Source organism: Phasianus colchicus, chromosome 5, assembly GCF_987193195.1.
Source record: "Phasianus colchicus chromosome 5, bPhaCol1.hap1.1, whole genome shotgun sequence".
NCBI classification, from domain to species: domain Eukaryota; kingdom Metazoa; phylum Chordata; class Aves; order Galliformes; family Phasianidae; genus Phasianus; species Phasianus colchicus.
The window spans coordinates 33,275,363-33,290,971 of NC_143440.1; the positions used below are offsets into that span (position 1 = coordinate 33,275,363).

The following is a 15,609-nucleotide window of genomic DNA, read 5'->3' on the forward strand; positions in this document are numbered from 1 at the left end:
TACACATATTTACTGAGATGAACATAGTGACAAACTCTTGGATTAGAAGAATACACTTAAAATTATAATATGATTGAATTAAAATTATAATGAACAGACTGAATATTTAGTCTATGCGAATATTCTCTACTGTGAAAGATTAATGAAATGAATAGCCCCTAATATTGTGCCTCAACTTCTTAGAAGCTGAAAGATTCCTGTGATCTATTTTGAGAGGCTTTTCTGATTTATTTATTTTTTTAATATCTGAAAGCAAATATAATGAATACTTTTTTTTTCAATTACTTCAACAACTAAGAGACACAGGGGGTTTCTGGTCTTCAGAGAATCATAGAATATTCTGAGTTGGAAGGGACCCATAACGATCATCGAATCCAACTCCTTTCTGAAGGGTAGAGTAATGACACTGCAACCTGAGGGAAGTGCTGATGTTTATTATATTCTTTGGAACAAAGCTTTCCCACTGTTAGATACGTGTTATCCATACAGAATCTGTATTCCTTCATGCAGGGTTTTTTTATTTCAAAGAACTGAAAGAAGATTAAAAGGTTTAACTCCTGTATTTGTTTGAAAGAGCAACAGCAAAAAGTGAAACAATTTTTGAATTAGAATATGTAGCTGCTGAATCTAGTTTAACTAGAAGAAATTCTAGTCTGTATATATATTGCATCCCCACAAGTGGGATGGTCATGGATTCTTACCCTTAGATATTTCCATTTAGGAAAATTCCACAGGCATGGATTCTCTCTAGACTACTATATTAGTATGACTTACAGTAAAAACAGGCTGTAATTCAAACATGACATGATGTGTGTATATTACTGAGATTCTTTCCCACTAAAAGTGAATTAAGAATGATATTTACTCCTTACATAATACATACGAAATTCAAAGCACTTTGCAAATTTATAATGTTCTTGCATTGCTAATTAGAGGTTAAATAATATATGTATACCAAATTAGCCTCATAGCTAAGATACAAGCCCACAAATTTATTACATAAGTGTCATCAAACTACTGAATTGTTTTAAAGAATCAAAACATCAGCAGCTTCCTGTGAATTAAGTCACATCTCATTATAGACCCTAGCATAACAATCTTAAAAGACACAGTACTATAAACATTTATGGATGAATGTGATGGTGTGCTTCCTCCCCCCCCAACCTCCCTTCTTTCTCCCAACTCCCTACTCTGGTCTTGCCTTGCACAGGAAACAATGAGTAACAATACTGACAGCACTCATAAAAAACAGATTAACCATCACAAATCTGTCTCAAACTGAGCAGGCTTAATGAACTGATAACAGACACCTGGCTCAACAGCTGAGGGCTACTTGAGCATGTGCCTTTTTTAAAAAAACAAAGTATGACTATGAGACAATCATCCCATAAATAGTGAGCAGCTCAAGAGCCCCAGGAGTTTGCCTATGTGGCAGCTGAATGCACAATAGGACTCCCCCTTGAGCAGGGATGCCTCTCAAGGCTACATCTGCACAGACACCCCTTACATGTTGATGTCAAGACATCTTGTCAGTACAGATCCTTGGTAAGTGACTAATAGTTTGGTTTAGGCTTTGATAGATTCACTACAATCATATGTGATCATATGCTTTGTTAATTTTGCTAAGATTAAATCTTTGATTGATTGTGTACATAAAATCCCTTAGACACAAACTATTGACCAAGTCTAGGACTAGGAGTGGATCCAGACACACCTAGGCTCCTTATCTGCCTGGTTCAAGGAGGTTAGGAAGCAAGGGGGTCCACTCTGAAACTTGTGACTCAATGGGAGGGCCTCCTGTGTGTTTGTTTAACCCTACTGTTTATGCAGTAAGTAATCAAGTGTACCCAGCTATCTTGAATCTTGTTAAGTCACTCTTAAATCACTATGTAATATTATGTCAAAAAATACATTCCTCCTTCTCTTTTATGGGCAAAGTGTATAGTGCCATTATGTTCTTCTGTGATAATGAGTTTTTTGAAGTTTCAGCACTATAAACTAATCATTTATGTGCCTCTAGGTAGAACCCAAAAAATCTAAAATACAAGATAAAACATAGACTGAATCCATGCTGATTATCACTAGATATTTCCTGACCCACAGATACTGTATCTGGGAGAATATCATTGATATAATAAATAAATAAACAAATGGATAGCTTATTTATGACCTTGACTTGTATACTTTACAAATAAAGAAGAAAAGCGTTTTTTTGTTTTGGCTGCAATAATATGGAAGGGTAAGGGTCTAAAGCAAGAAGAGCTATGTAATCAGTGCTGCTTTGATTCTTATAAATTGACCAGAACTATATGCAGCCTAAAAATACATAACATTTTGAAGTCATTTTAAGCATCTACTCAAATGCATGGCTTTTTAAAAAGTATATGTCTTCATGAATGAACTGACAGATTTTTTATTTTTTTTTTTAAGAAAGAATATTTGATTTTCTAGATGCATTAAGTCAATGAGGACAGAAAGGTGGGTAACTTCACAGAAAGCTTTGTGGAAGATGGGGTACAGGGTATTATTTTTCCCTTAACAACAAAGCAGTTTGGGGTGGAAAGTGATAGACATGCCTCCACTCTGGAGAAAAGTGAGCATAGCATTCAAAAGACTAGCGTTAACACAGCTGTGACCAGGAGTGAGAGTTATAGATGGGTACATATATAAAAACTGTGGGTATCATGCCTGGTCTCACAACTCCTCTTCAAAGGTTCAGCTCTTGAGGCTTGAAAGCAAAACTGATGTACAATCTTGATGAACAAAATCCTGCATGCCATGCTTATAAAAATCTGCATGACCCTCTGAAATGTGGTTTGTCTTTCACATTGCTGTCACCACTGCCGAAACACACCGCTCACTGCCTCACTGTGCTCATATCCACTGTTTGGTCTCCATAAACATTCATTAAGTGTCAATGAATGTCAAGAGGTGCCATTTTTCTAACATGGAGGAATTCAGTGACATACCTTTGCTTCATACTCATTTCCATGTCTGCTGCCATCTGTTACACAGCAACAAAATGTAATGGAGTATTGGAGGGAAAGTTCAACCTCTGCTGCCATACCATCAACATCTGCCTCTGGAATTGTGGACCAACATGGTAAAATAGGAGGCATTACTTTTGGAGCAGCCCTCTTATCTTATTTTGCTTACTTTTATCACAGCTTAAGCATCAGATAGGGTACAATGGTGTAAGCGTATTTTAATTGCTTTGCATTTACATGTTGTCATTAATTGCAGGTCTCTCTGAAGGCTTCAGTCATCAGACAAGGCAGTGCTCAGCCCTTACTGCTCAGACAAGTTGTTACCAGTACTTTTGTAACTTCTTTGTTTTACTAGTTTCCACATAGAAAACTTAGCTTTTCTGGAACTTTCAAAGCGAAGGCACGAAGGAAGCATATTTATCTGAATACAGCCATCCTCTGATCCTATTCAAGGTACTGTCATTACTTTTTTCCCATTCCCATTGAACATTCTAATTCAACTTCAAAAAGAATATTTAGTTTAACCTCTGCTTGAAGAAATGAAATGGCAATCACCTTGATATCAAAACAAAGGAGGTCACATTCAAACTGACTTCAATGGTGTCTGCCTGGAAGTTTAAAGCGTTTAAACTGGCAGGCGCTGGATAATGAGCACAGACACAAAGCGCTGGAACTCCTCTAGGGATTCTGATAATTTCCTCCTTAATTAATCTGTTTACCGAACTGAATAAGCTAACTGTTCTAAATAACTGCCAAGTTGCTGATATGTTCTGTAAGCATTAAATTTTGCCTTTAACTTTGCTTCTCCTCCGCTCCATGGGTTGGCTGTACCTAGCAGGCAGCTGTGCGTGGCCCTGGGTGCTGCCTGTGCGGTAACAACGAGAGCGGGGATCCGCAGCGCCTGGGCCGCAGCAGGCGCTCCCACCAACAAAACGCTAACGGTTAGGCTCCCCTCGCTCCAGCCTTGCCTGCAGGAAGGGGAGGGTACGGCAGGTGGCGCCGCCGCCGCCGCCATGGATGCCACTTTAGTGCCCGCCCCGCAACCCGGAACCGCTTCGCGACGCGGCGCCTTTCCGTTCCCTTCCGTTCCCTGCAGCACGGGCCGCTGAGGCTGCCGCGCTGCTTGGAGCTCGAGGCGTGATGGCGGCGCCGGCGACCTCCGCGACGCCGCCGAAGAAGATCGTAGCACCCACCGTGTCGCAGATTAACGCGGAGTTCGTCACACAGGTGGGCTGGCCGTGCCGGGACGGGGCCTTCCCGTCCTCGGGAATCTGACTGCGGCGTGGGCCTTAAGGCTGCAGCGCGCAGCCATAAGATAGCAGGTCTTGGTGAGCTGTCTTTGCGTCTTGTCAGCTGTCTCAAGGGGAGCGTAATCCTTTGCATCCCCTGAAAGGATGTGGTGTAGCTCTGAGGGGTTTGCTAGAGGGAGCTTATGAACAGCAACAACAAAAAGTGTTTGTTATATAGCAGCCTCTGCATCTAAAACTAATACAGAAAACTGCACTTCTGTTCAAAAACGTGTAGGTGTCGAAACTTTAGCAGTGAAAAGCACTATTCTACAAACATTGTAGTTACTTAGAAACTAGTGTAATAAAACGTGGTGGGTCTGTTGTAGAGCTGTCATTGTCATTACGAGAAAGTGTATATGCTTACCATGTTTGTTTGTTTCTCCATACAGTTAGCAAATAAATATTGGGCTCCCCATGCGAAGAAAAAACTGTCTTTTGATTCAAAGGTAAATACTTCCATTGGAATTGTAGTGGGGTGATGACCAACCCTTTTCTGACACACTAACCTCTGATGATGCCTATTTCATAAAAGGCTGTGGAAGACTGCTTGAAAGATGATCACTTACCACACTATAGTTATAGGTTATCTTTTTTTTTTTTTTTTTTTTTTTGTATAAAAAATAGAGGCACTGTCATGAAAATGTGCTACAGCAGTGCAGTTCTTTTGCATCCTGTTTGGGTGGTTTATTTTAGCCAAGAATTTGTGAGTTAAATGATCTTGGGGATGGGGGTACTCTTATAAATTAATGAAGGGTGAAGGATAAGTATAACTGAATGATAATGCTTATTAAAAGTTTCTTTTGAGGGTTTAGATTGGAAAGCTTTATTACTGTTGTGATTGACATCTTTGGTTTTAACGCTTAAAACTTAGCTGTATTTGTTTGGTTCTGTGTTGGCATCCTGTAGTGTAGGATCTTTTAATGTTTTTTTCCCTTGCTGTTATTTGGTTTAATCTCCCTTTTCTGCCTCTGCTTGATCTTTGTAGTATGTTGGTGATAGGATTTGTATGTGATTGCTAGAACTGGGACGAAGAGAAGCAGTTGAATTAGAAGTCTTTATGATGCGATGTCAAAGTGTGCATATTGCAGCAGGTAGAGCAGATTCTTTTATTCCTGGTGGAAAAGCTGGATAAGAATGGCTGGTTTTGGTTTGATGCTGTTTAAAAAACACAGCAACAATTGATAACCAGGTTGATACAGGCTCTTCAGGACTGTTTTAAATTCAGCAGTAAGACAGAGATTAATGGTGAAAAAGACTTGCATATCATTTTGACTTTTATATAAAACTCTGAGTGAGACTTAGGTAATTTCTTCTTTATCTCTGAAGCCTTTGGTCTGACCAGAGCTGAGATGTATTTGGTATGATACTTTTAATCAATTATGGCTAATCAGAGGGTAATAACTAATGCATGTAAAATATATGAATGCATTGAATGGAATGCATAAAATAGAGGAATGCATTTTCAATAATTTTATGAAGTATAATTTTTAAATTGTTCTTACCCATAGGTTATTGAAGATGTATATGCAAAAGAAATTGTCAAATCAAAGTAAGTACACTGGTCACTTTCTGTTAAAGACAACCATTTCAACATTATGTGTATTGCAGTTATTTCTGATGCTTCACAGAGTGCTTTAAAATACATTCATATATTGAAAGCAGATGGGAATGACATAAATGAATTGCAGTATAATTATAATTATTATGTTATTTCAAAGTTCACATGTTACAAAAAGGAAGTCCATGAGCTTGTACTCCTTGTATATGAGTGTTGGGCAGCTCTTGTTTGATCTGGCAGTGTATTGTGATTTGTTTCTTGTGATGATTATAGAAGGCTGGTCTCTTTATTGTTAATTGTAGTGACTCTGGCTTTTTGCTTTTTATTTATGTATTTGTTTATTTATTTTCTTTTTTCCTTAGTTTTTGTAACCAGATTTAAGGCAAGAAATTTATTTCATTGAATTTTAATGTTGAATGAGGGAGACGGGGAAAAAGAAGAGTTCTTCTTTTACAGCTGTGTGAAAGGGTGGTAACAATAGAAATTGGAAGCTCAAAATTGGAAGGACAAATTTGAATTTTGAAAGCAATATTGTATATAATTGCTTTATGAAAGTAATCTAAAATTGCCATGCAGAATCAGAGCAAACTTGCATTTTCATTAACTCAGAAGCAACACTCTTACAAACTGAATTAGCATATAGTCATAATTTTCCAGAGCATGCTGTCAGCTTCTACCAATTTATGTCTTCAAGACTGTAGGAAAATGGTGTCCCCATAGTTGAAGATCTGGATGGACTTACTGCATGTAACAAAATAAGGGGGGGAAATAACCATTTTTTTGTACAGCTGTGCACAGAAGACTTTTTTTGCTATGCTAATTGATTACTTTTTTTCATTTTTAGGTTTGCAATTAGAAAGATAATGCTTCTGGAATTCAGGTAAACTAAATGGAGTAAAATTTTAAGTTTCTTTTCTGTAGAAATTCATAAAGATGGCAAAACAAATGCAGAGCAGTTAATCTGCTTGAAGTTAGTATACTTATTTCCTCTGTTTCTTTCTCAAGTCTTATGAGCAGGCAGAATTAGATGGTTTTTGGTTAGGGTTGATTTTGCTCAAAAAGGCTGAAATATGTAAGTGGTACCATTAGCTTGAAAAATAGGATACTTTTTTTTTTATTGTTTCCCGCTTCCTTGTTAGAAAAGGCTCAAGAGAAGATATAAGCTGTCATTTTGGGCTTGACAGAGCAATACCGTGGAATTACTGTTTCAGTCATTTTTGTGAAAATTCATAATATTATAAGTTTGTAATGTGATTTAAGTACTTTTTGTTGTATATCTGCATCTGCTACCATTTATCCTGTAAGTCATGTTCTCTTTTTTCTTTATTTTGTCAGTCCCTCAGGCTCTCTTGCCTTTACACACATGAGATTTTTCCATTCGTACTTACATAGATTTGTCCTCACTTGGGAGCATAAAAATATTTTTATTAAAACATATTGGAAGTTTATTGGAGTTGCTGGATGGAATGAAGTATGGAACTCCCTCTGGATTTGCAGGAGGGTGGAGGAATTTCCTTCTCCTGGCAGATTTAAGCTCCTGGGAAGCAGTATACATCCCATATTGTGTGTCTGAAGTTCTCATTTTCTTTATCTGATGCTACACATCATCTGGGGAATAAGGCACCAGGAAGTGTAAATCCTTATATAACCTTTAATGAGACTTCTGCTCCTACTTATATATACGTACAAACCCTTGCTGTTTTGTTTCCTTTTTTTTCTTCTTCTCACTGTTCCTGGTACTTGTCTTACCCAAATTATTGAAGAAAATAAATAAGTAAAACTGAACGGGCTCATGAAAGGGCAAAAAGAATGTTAGAGCCAGCATTAAGATGAGAACAAGTGAGCAACAACAACAACAACAAGCAAGAATTTATGAAGGCATAAGGTGCAAATACGCTGTTGAAAATAATGGATTTAGAGATTTTTCTCCTTGGGAATAGCTATCCTGCATAGCTTCAGGGGGTAGCTAGAAGAGGGAGGCAGTTCTGTGTTCAAATTGCTTCTCATCTCTAAGCTAGTTTTAAGAGATTCTTCTATGAGGAAGGTACCATCTTAATGAAGAAGCAATGCCTGTTGCTGGGTAGCTGCTATTTCCCAGGGTCCAGTAATTTTTTCAATTTTCTTGAATTCACTTAATAAGTAATGGTTATATAATTATTTAGATAGTGCTACATAGTAGTTGTCCTTTGAATCTTATGCTAGGAAGTGCTGCGTGTGACGTTCTTCAGTTAAGTGAATTTCTTTTCCTTCTAGATAATCAGTATGAATTCTTTTTCTGATTATGCATTCAGCTGTGGGTACTTAAGGCATTTTTCAACCCCACTTATCAGTTTGTCATCCTGATGAGAAAATCATCTGTCTCTTGTAGCGGTTACGTGAATCTGCCATTACCAAGTTTACTGAAGTGACCTGATTGAGATTTAGCTTCAGGAACTGCTCAGTAACTTTAAAGATGACAAACCAACCTCGCCTGTGGATAATTGCTTTTTTGTATGAGTGACAGATTATGTGGGTGGCAGCAACTAATGACATATTCTTTGTCTTTTCAAAGCCAGTACCTTGAAAATTACCTATGGATGAATTATTCTCCAGAGGTGTCCAGTAAGGCATACTTAATGTCAATCTGCTGTATGGTGAACGAGAAGTTCAGAGAGAATGTCCCTGCGTGGGAGGTAACCAATTACAATTACACAATTGACTTTTACACAGAAGTTGCAGTTTTTGCAGTGTGTTCTCTTATACTGATGGAAAGTAGCAAAGCTTGCAGTGTTTAAAGTAAATGGTACGTCAGCTGGAGTATTTCGTATTATATAGCGTGAGTTCTCTGAGAAAGCAGCACATGGATGAAAGATCATCTGATTATTTTTTTCTGTGCATGAGTCTTTTGTTCTGCTGCCTTATATCAGTGGCACTTTACTTTTTTGGCACTTGAAAAAGTCTGTCACACGCAGAGAAGCTATATTGCATGAAATTTTAAACTTATGTTACTTCTGTGTATTGTTTTGATGAGTAGTAGCTTTAGAAATATTTTTGTGTTTCTACAAGTGGTCCACTTTTCATGGTCTGTGTCCTATGTATCACGTGTGTTAGAGGGCAAATGTAATGCAGTAGTCCCTTTAAGAGTTCTCCCACATACTGGGGAATCCCTGATCAGGAGGATATCATTAAGACTGTGTTTGTGTTGCCTGGTGAAAATAGATGTCAGAAAGAAAAATTCTTCCTTTTATGCATTTGAATGAATCTGGAGATCTCAAGTTATGCTATGTGAATGAAGTTTGAAATTTGTATCACCTTGACTCAGGATTAACTTTCTTTTCTGTTCCTAGACATTCAAAAAGAAGTCAGAGCACTTTCCCTTCTTTTTCAAATGCATCCTGGAAGCATCACTGGTTGAGGATGACGACGAATTCTCTCTACATGAACAGACAGTTCTCCTACTTTTCCTTGATCATTGTTTCAATAGTTTGGTATGTTAAGTATAACTCTTACTCTAACACTTATGGTGTGGTTCTGCCATATTAGCAGCAGTTTGGTTTTAGCAGTTCTTTAGGAGACAGAATTTTCTTTTAGAGATGATGGTGATGTTGGATGGCATTTACCCTTCTTTTTGACACTTGCTTGGTTTCTCTCTACACACAAAGTTGTAAGAGACTCAGAATTTGAAGTAATGAATTTAGAGGCATATATTCAGTTACATTTCAAATGGTGCTTGAAAATATTTTGACTAAAAAATATGTTTCACCCTTAAATGAATTCCTTACTACAGGTCTCTTGTAGTTTGGTTGCAAAATTGCATAAAACTATTTTTATTAACGTATTGCTGCATGTTATGATTTTTATTACTGAGAGAGATGACAGATTTTTTTCATCTTTGAAAAGAGATTTTGGGTTACACTTGTCTTCACTTTTTATATGTTAGTCCTAAGGAACTATTTGACCAGATTATTCTTACTCTGTAGTAAAAGCTGGACACAATTGTAGATTCTAATTTGCAAGTGTAGAGAGGAAAAGAAAAACAACATGCATGTTATTTGAAACATGTTTCTGTTATCTCTCTTGTCAATGTATATATTGGACGCAAGATGTATTAATCAAAATCAAGGTCTACACAAGCAGTGAACAGTTCTAAGAGTTACTGGGGAGTGATGCTGTGTAGTTTCCTGTTAGGAAGTTGTGAAATCTAATACATCAGCATACATTCAGATCGTAATGTCCATTGATTATTTTGCAAGATTATACTTGCAAGATAGGTACATCAGAAAGTATAAACGTCCTTAAAAATGCTTTTTTATCTCTACCTTTCTGACAGGAAGTGGATTTGATAAGAGGTCAGGTGCAGCAGCTCATTTCCTTACCAATGTGGATGGCTCTACAACCTGTAAGCATAATAATGTAATCTTCTAGGCAAAATGCAAGTTCTGCAGTGTGAGTTATGTGGTGATTGTCCAGTATTTGAAGTGGTCTGCATTACAGTGCATCTGTATTTTTGTGTGCTTGGTAAAACTCTTTCCTGTTGCAAATTTCCATGTTCATTTGCAGTTATATGTTTTTTTTCCCTCCAAAAATCTAAGCTTTATTGATTATTGCTTTTTTGAGGTATGGTTTGTAGGCTAGGACATGATAATATTAGGACTGGGAAATTGACCTGCTATGTGGAAGTGGGAAGCAGTGGAATAGGAAAGCAAGGAATACCAAAAAGCTGACTGGGAAGAGTGTATGTGTTGCTACTGAGGGAATAAGGTTTAACAAGATGGATAGTGTAGATGTGTGCCAGTGACTTCTGTAGACATTTTTCTGAAATACTACTTCGTATTTGCTTTTCTTGTTGTAAGAAAGACTCTTTTACCTTTTCAGAAACGACTGGAGCAAGAGCTGAAAAAGACACCAAAACTAAGAAAATTCTGGAATCTAATTAAGAAAAATGATGAGAAAATGAGCGAGGAGGCAAGAATGCAGTATGTTACAACAGATTTTTTTTCCAGTTAAATCCAATGGCCAATGTATTGACCATTGTAATTCAACTAAGTGAAGTTGTTATAATAATAATATCCATAATTTAAAAAAGAACAACAACATGTAAAGATCACATATAAGGATTGATCATGTTTTCTCTTTTGGAAGCTATTTTGTTTTCCAGCAATCTTCATGTAAATTAATGTTACAGAAGCTAACATTTTATTTGATCAGTGAGTTTAGGATTACGAATTGTAGAGCCAGTGCATAAGGGCTATATAAGAGTATTGTTTTGTATAGTTGCTCATGTATTTTTTTCATGACTTAAGCAAGGACTTCACTCTTATGTGAATTAAAGTGCTTAAATAAACTTGGGTGTATTTTACAAAAGCTAAATGTTTGAATAATTTTTGTATTATAATATGGTAAAGTGTAGGTGATATCATACTTCTCTTTTAGTCAGTAGAAGTATGGGTTGTTAATCCATTTTTTCTGTAAGTTAAAAACAGATTCTGCTAATCTGTTGGCCTGAGTCAAAGAAAATTTATCATCTAAAGAACTTAGGTATGACTCAAAACAAATCGTTACCATTATGTATGTCTGAAAGCAGCTAACTTCGTACTTGTGGAAGATATTTCTAGTCTTCATTTCAGGAATATTAATTCTTTTGTCCTCTATTTGATTTTAGAGCATATCGAGAGAGAAGATTTCTTTCACAGCTCATTCAGAAATTCATTTCTGTGCTAAAATCAATACCTGTCTCAGGTAACTCTGGTTCTTGTGTTATTTTGTTATGTGATAATGCATCTTAAATTCTTTTCTTGTATTGAAGAGTAACTACTTAGGATACCAGCCTGAGGTTGGAGACCTTGTCTATATGGGGTTTTGGTAATAAGCCTGTGTGCATGGATTTCATGTCAAAGTTAGTATTTGTATTTACATATGCTTTAAAAATGAAATAGTGGAAAGCTACTTTGAACATCTTCTATTTAGGTTCAGTGTGGACTTAAAAATATATTTTTGGATAGTGATACTCTTAATTCTGTACTTACATCATCCTTACAATATTAAAATATTTCAAAGCGTACCTGTATGAGTTGTTACAAATGCATGTCATGAGCCTGTCAGTAATATCATATTCTGTCAGTAATGTTGATTTATGGTGAGAACAGAAACATAAGTGAAGTTACATGCAGTAAAATTTGACTGCTCTTGATTTATAAGAAGTCATATAGGCAAGAAAAAATTATATGCTTGCCTGATGGAGAACAGAAAGAGTGTTTCTACAGAAAGGTAGTAGCATTTTTACAAATAAATAAACTGCTTATAATCCAAGCACAGTTCAGGTAACATCATATCCTAGAATTCTGCTTTTGTACTTAAGAGCTAAAACTTGCTAAGTTTTATGTGAGCTGTAAGAAGAATTTCTGAGTATCAAGGCTTTTTCAAAAAAGATACCTAACCTATCCATCTTCCCAGTTGTGCAAAGATTGGTTTTATAAAGACTTGCTTTAAAAGTATGGTGAAGGCTTTTGGACATAAACATTCATTAAAGCAGATTTCGTATTGTGTTCTGACTCAATTCTTTTAGCCTCTCAGCAGTCCACATAAACTATACACTCTGCTTTTGGCATTGTACAGTGCAGCCCTTGATGATACATTTTGTGAAGTTTCAGTGGGTCAAGCACTGGTGAAAAGTACTGGTTCTTGGATAATTTTTTTTTCATGCTTTGTAGATCTTCACACCAATCTTATTTCTCTTTTTTTTTTTTTTAAGTAATTTTTTTCTTAAGAGTGCTTCATTTAAATGTTTTCACAGGGTTGCAGAGTAGTTGAGATTGGAAGGGACCCTTCAATGTTACGTAGTCTGACCCCTTGATCAAAGCACGGTTAGTTAGTTAGAGGAGGTTGCTCAAGACTTGTCCAGTTAGACTTGAGTATTTCCAAGGAAATATAACAGGCAGTTGGACAGTCAGTAAGGACTTTCAGCCAGTTGACCACATGTGCCACGTGTGTACCAGAAGTATTTTAGCTGAAAAGACGTTCTTGGGAAGGTGAGATGTGGAAAGAGATCTTCGTGGGCCTAATATGTTTGAAAGATACTACACTTTACCTGACTATATACACTGTTAGACCATTTGACCCTTCAGGATGCAAAACAAATAGGCTGATTTAATGCAGCATTCAGTACCTTTGAATTTTGTGACAGCCTTTTGCTGATTTGACTGCAGTTTTAAAAGGTAATCAACATATATATATATATGTATGTATATAATGTATGTATATATATATATATATATGTGCGCGTGTATATATATATTTTTAGAACTTGACATGAAAAGTTTTTAAGAAATGTAGCAGGCCTGGTGTCATGTGAAAGTAAGCATTTTTGTGTGGCATATTGTTTGTGTTTTTCAGTGGATAAATTCACTTCTAGAAGTCTAGTTTCTTTTATTTCTTATATCCAACTATTTTCTGGTTCACAGTGAAGGAAAGGATTGTTTGAGGAAAAAGGGAAGAATGTGCTGGTTAGTTTGATATCTTGTTAGAAGCTCATACTGGTGTACTAGCAACATTTTAGATGTTTAAAAATATATTGTGGTGTGGATCAATTATAAATATTTTATTCCTATCTAGGTCCTATTTCTATGGACAAAGTTCATTATTGTGAGAGATTCATTGAACTCATGATCGATCTTGAGGTAAATTGATTTCTTTCAGCCTGTTTCTAGGTGTGCTTTCTACATTTTTGTACCATAAAATTGTCATTTTAGACTTACTCCAGTTAACAGGTAGTTATGTCACAGCTGTGTATGAGGTTGCTTAGTAGTGGTTTTCTAGCTGTAAATAAGAGGTTGTAGCAGTGCAGCTACACTGGAACTTGATGGAGCATTTATCTGATTTAGAAATGATTAGAGAAGTCTAAGATCCTAGGTTGCTCTATGAAGACTCCTAATGAGATCAGTAATAATTTCAGCAATTGAGGAAAATGTGTGAAGCTTTAATCCATTAGGATTAATCTAGGAAGCTTCCTTTCAAAGCACCATAGGCTACGTAAAGTATCTTTTGTGTTGAAGATTATAATCCCAAAAGGCATGTGTAGTTCTGAACTGCAAGGTATTTTTATTTGACTAGAACTTGTTATTTACAAGGAACAGTTCTGGTGATCTGAGTTTGGTTCAGAATAATAGTAGGAGGCCAAGTGAGGTTTTCTGAAATTTATCTGCAGATACTGAGAAAATGGGACAGTTTAAAGCTTTGCAGTTCCAGGATAAAAAATAAGATATTAATTGATACGTTCTCACATGAGTAACAACTTAAAGTAATTTCAGCTTGAGAAGACGTTCTGGAATAGGACAGTTTGCTGAAATGTTAAGCACAGGGGATTTTAAATGACTTACTCTTGAACTCACATAAGTTAACTGTCCTCTACTAAATTCCTTAAGTAGCCTGTGCTTATAGCTGCAATAGAAGAAAAAGCCTTTAAATTAGAGGTTGTTGTCCTACGGACATAATACATTTTCATAAGGGATTGATATATTTGATTTTAAGCTTAAACCTTGTTTCTGGCCAAACCACTTAGAGGCAGTGCATTTAATGTTGTCATTAAGTGTTAAAGGAGGGTTGGAATTCAGAAAGTTTATGAAGCCTGTTTAAATGACAAAAACAAGCATATGAGAAATTAGCTGTAAATTCAAGTCTGTTTGCCTCTGTGGCATGTATTGTTTTAATGTCTTTTTTTTAGCTATAATGAGGTACCTATTTCTAAGTTTGTACTCTAAAATAAAAACTTAGTGATTTGATAAGTCAGAAGGAACAGTTTCTTAGAAAGTTCTTTTGTTGATTTAGTTTGGTTTTTTTTGGTGGTGATTGTATGTGGCAATTAACATTTTCTACTGTAAAATCTTTAGTTCTCAGTGTCATGTTGATGTCTTTTGACTTTCTAAATTCATCTGTACATTCCGCTCAGAACAATTCATTTTTAAACAGCTTAAGTTCATTTGTAAAGCAGCTTGAACAGTTTTCATTGAAAATGTGGTCTCAGCTTTTGTAAGCTTGATATTATTAATAAAACTGAAAAATATTAGAACTACTGTGCATATTTTATGAATAATGGAAGATACAATACTGTAGATAGAAAAAATGGAGTTCTCAGTTCTGAGAAGCTCAAGCTTAATATAAAAACAAAACAAGACGATTGAAATCAGTGTAGAACATGCACATTTAAAATAGTATTGCAGCAGTTTGATGTTATGCGTTTGTAGCACACAAGGATTATGTAAATGCTACTGGTGGAACAGTTGCTTTATTTAATTTACTTTTATTGCTAATAGGGTGTAACCTCACTCATGATGAGCTTATGCCTCATTGCCAGACTTGTGGAAGTTCATAGCAGCCTACCTGCATAAAACCAGTGTCTTGGCACACAAATGCTGCCTTCGTATGAGGACCTCTGTTAGGGTTTTAGATAAGTAACTGCAACGATCTGTAATTGTCTACCTTCTTGTAATGGGGAGAAATTGAGAAACCAAGATTTCTTTAATTTTGAAGAATTGTTTGTACTAATATGATACTATTTACCACAGGCTTTGCTTCCCACACGACGCTGGTTTAATACAGTGTTGGATGACTCCCATCTTGTTGTTCACTGTTACCTGTCAAGTCTTGCCAAGAGAGAGAAGGAGGGTCATCTCTTCTGCCAGGTGAAATAAGTTTTTTTTTTCATTCTGCAATTCTTAATATTGCAGTTGTTTTACTTTACATTTGGTTGTTAAGGCAGATTTTTATGAATATTTCTGATGGATGCAAACTACATGTTCAT

General features: G+C 36.2%; 1 protein-coding gene across 1 annotated transcript in view; it reads left to right on the plus strand.

Moving 5' to 3' along the window:
* Positions 1 to 4,013: 4,013 nt before the first annotated feature.
* The window catches only part of AQR (aquarius intron-binding spliceosomal factor), a 47,037-nt gene continuing 35,441 nt past the window's right edge, over positions 4,014 to 15,609 (plus strand). The window contains exons 1-11 of the mRNA XM_031593745.2: positions 4,014 to 4,214; positions 4,666 to 4,722; positions 5,785 to 5,825; positions 6,679 to 6,714; positions 8,386 to 8,506; positions 9,161 to 9,301; positions 10,144 to 10,212; positions 10,689 to 10,789; positions 11,476 to 11,552; positions 13,425 to 13,489; positions 15,374 to 15,490. Of these exons, the coding sequence (XP_031449605.2) occupies positions 4,128 to 4,214; positions 4,666 to 4,722; positions 5,785 to 5,825; positions 6,679 to 6,714; positions 8,386 to 8,506; positions 9,161 to 9,301; positions 10,144 to 10,212; positions 10,689 to 10,789; positions 11,476 to 11,552; positions 13,425 to 13,489; positions 15,374 to 15,490 (912 nt within the window). The 5' untranslated portion in view covers positions 4,014 to 4,127. The remainder of the gene's footprint in view (positions 4,215 to 4,665; positions 4,723 to 5,784; positions 5,826 to 6,678; positions 6,715 to 8,385; positions 8,507 to 9,160; positions 9,302 to 10,143; positions 10,213 to 10,688; positions 10,790 to 11,475; positions 11,553 to 13,424; positions 13,490 to 15,373; positions 15,491 to 15,609) is intronic.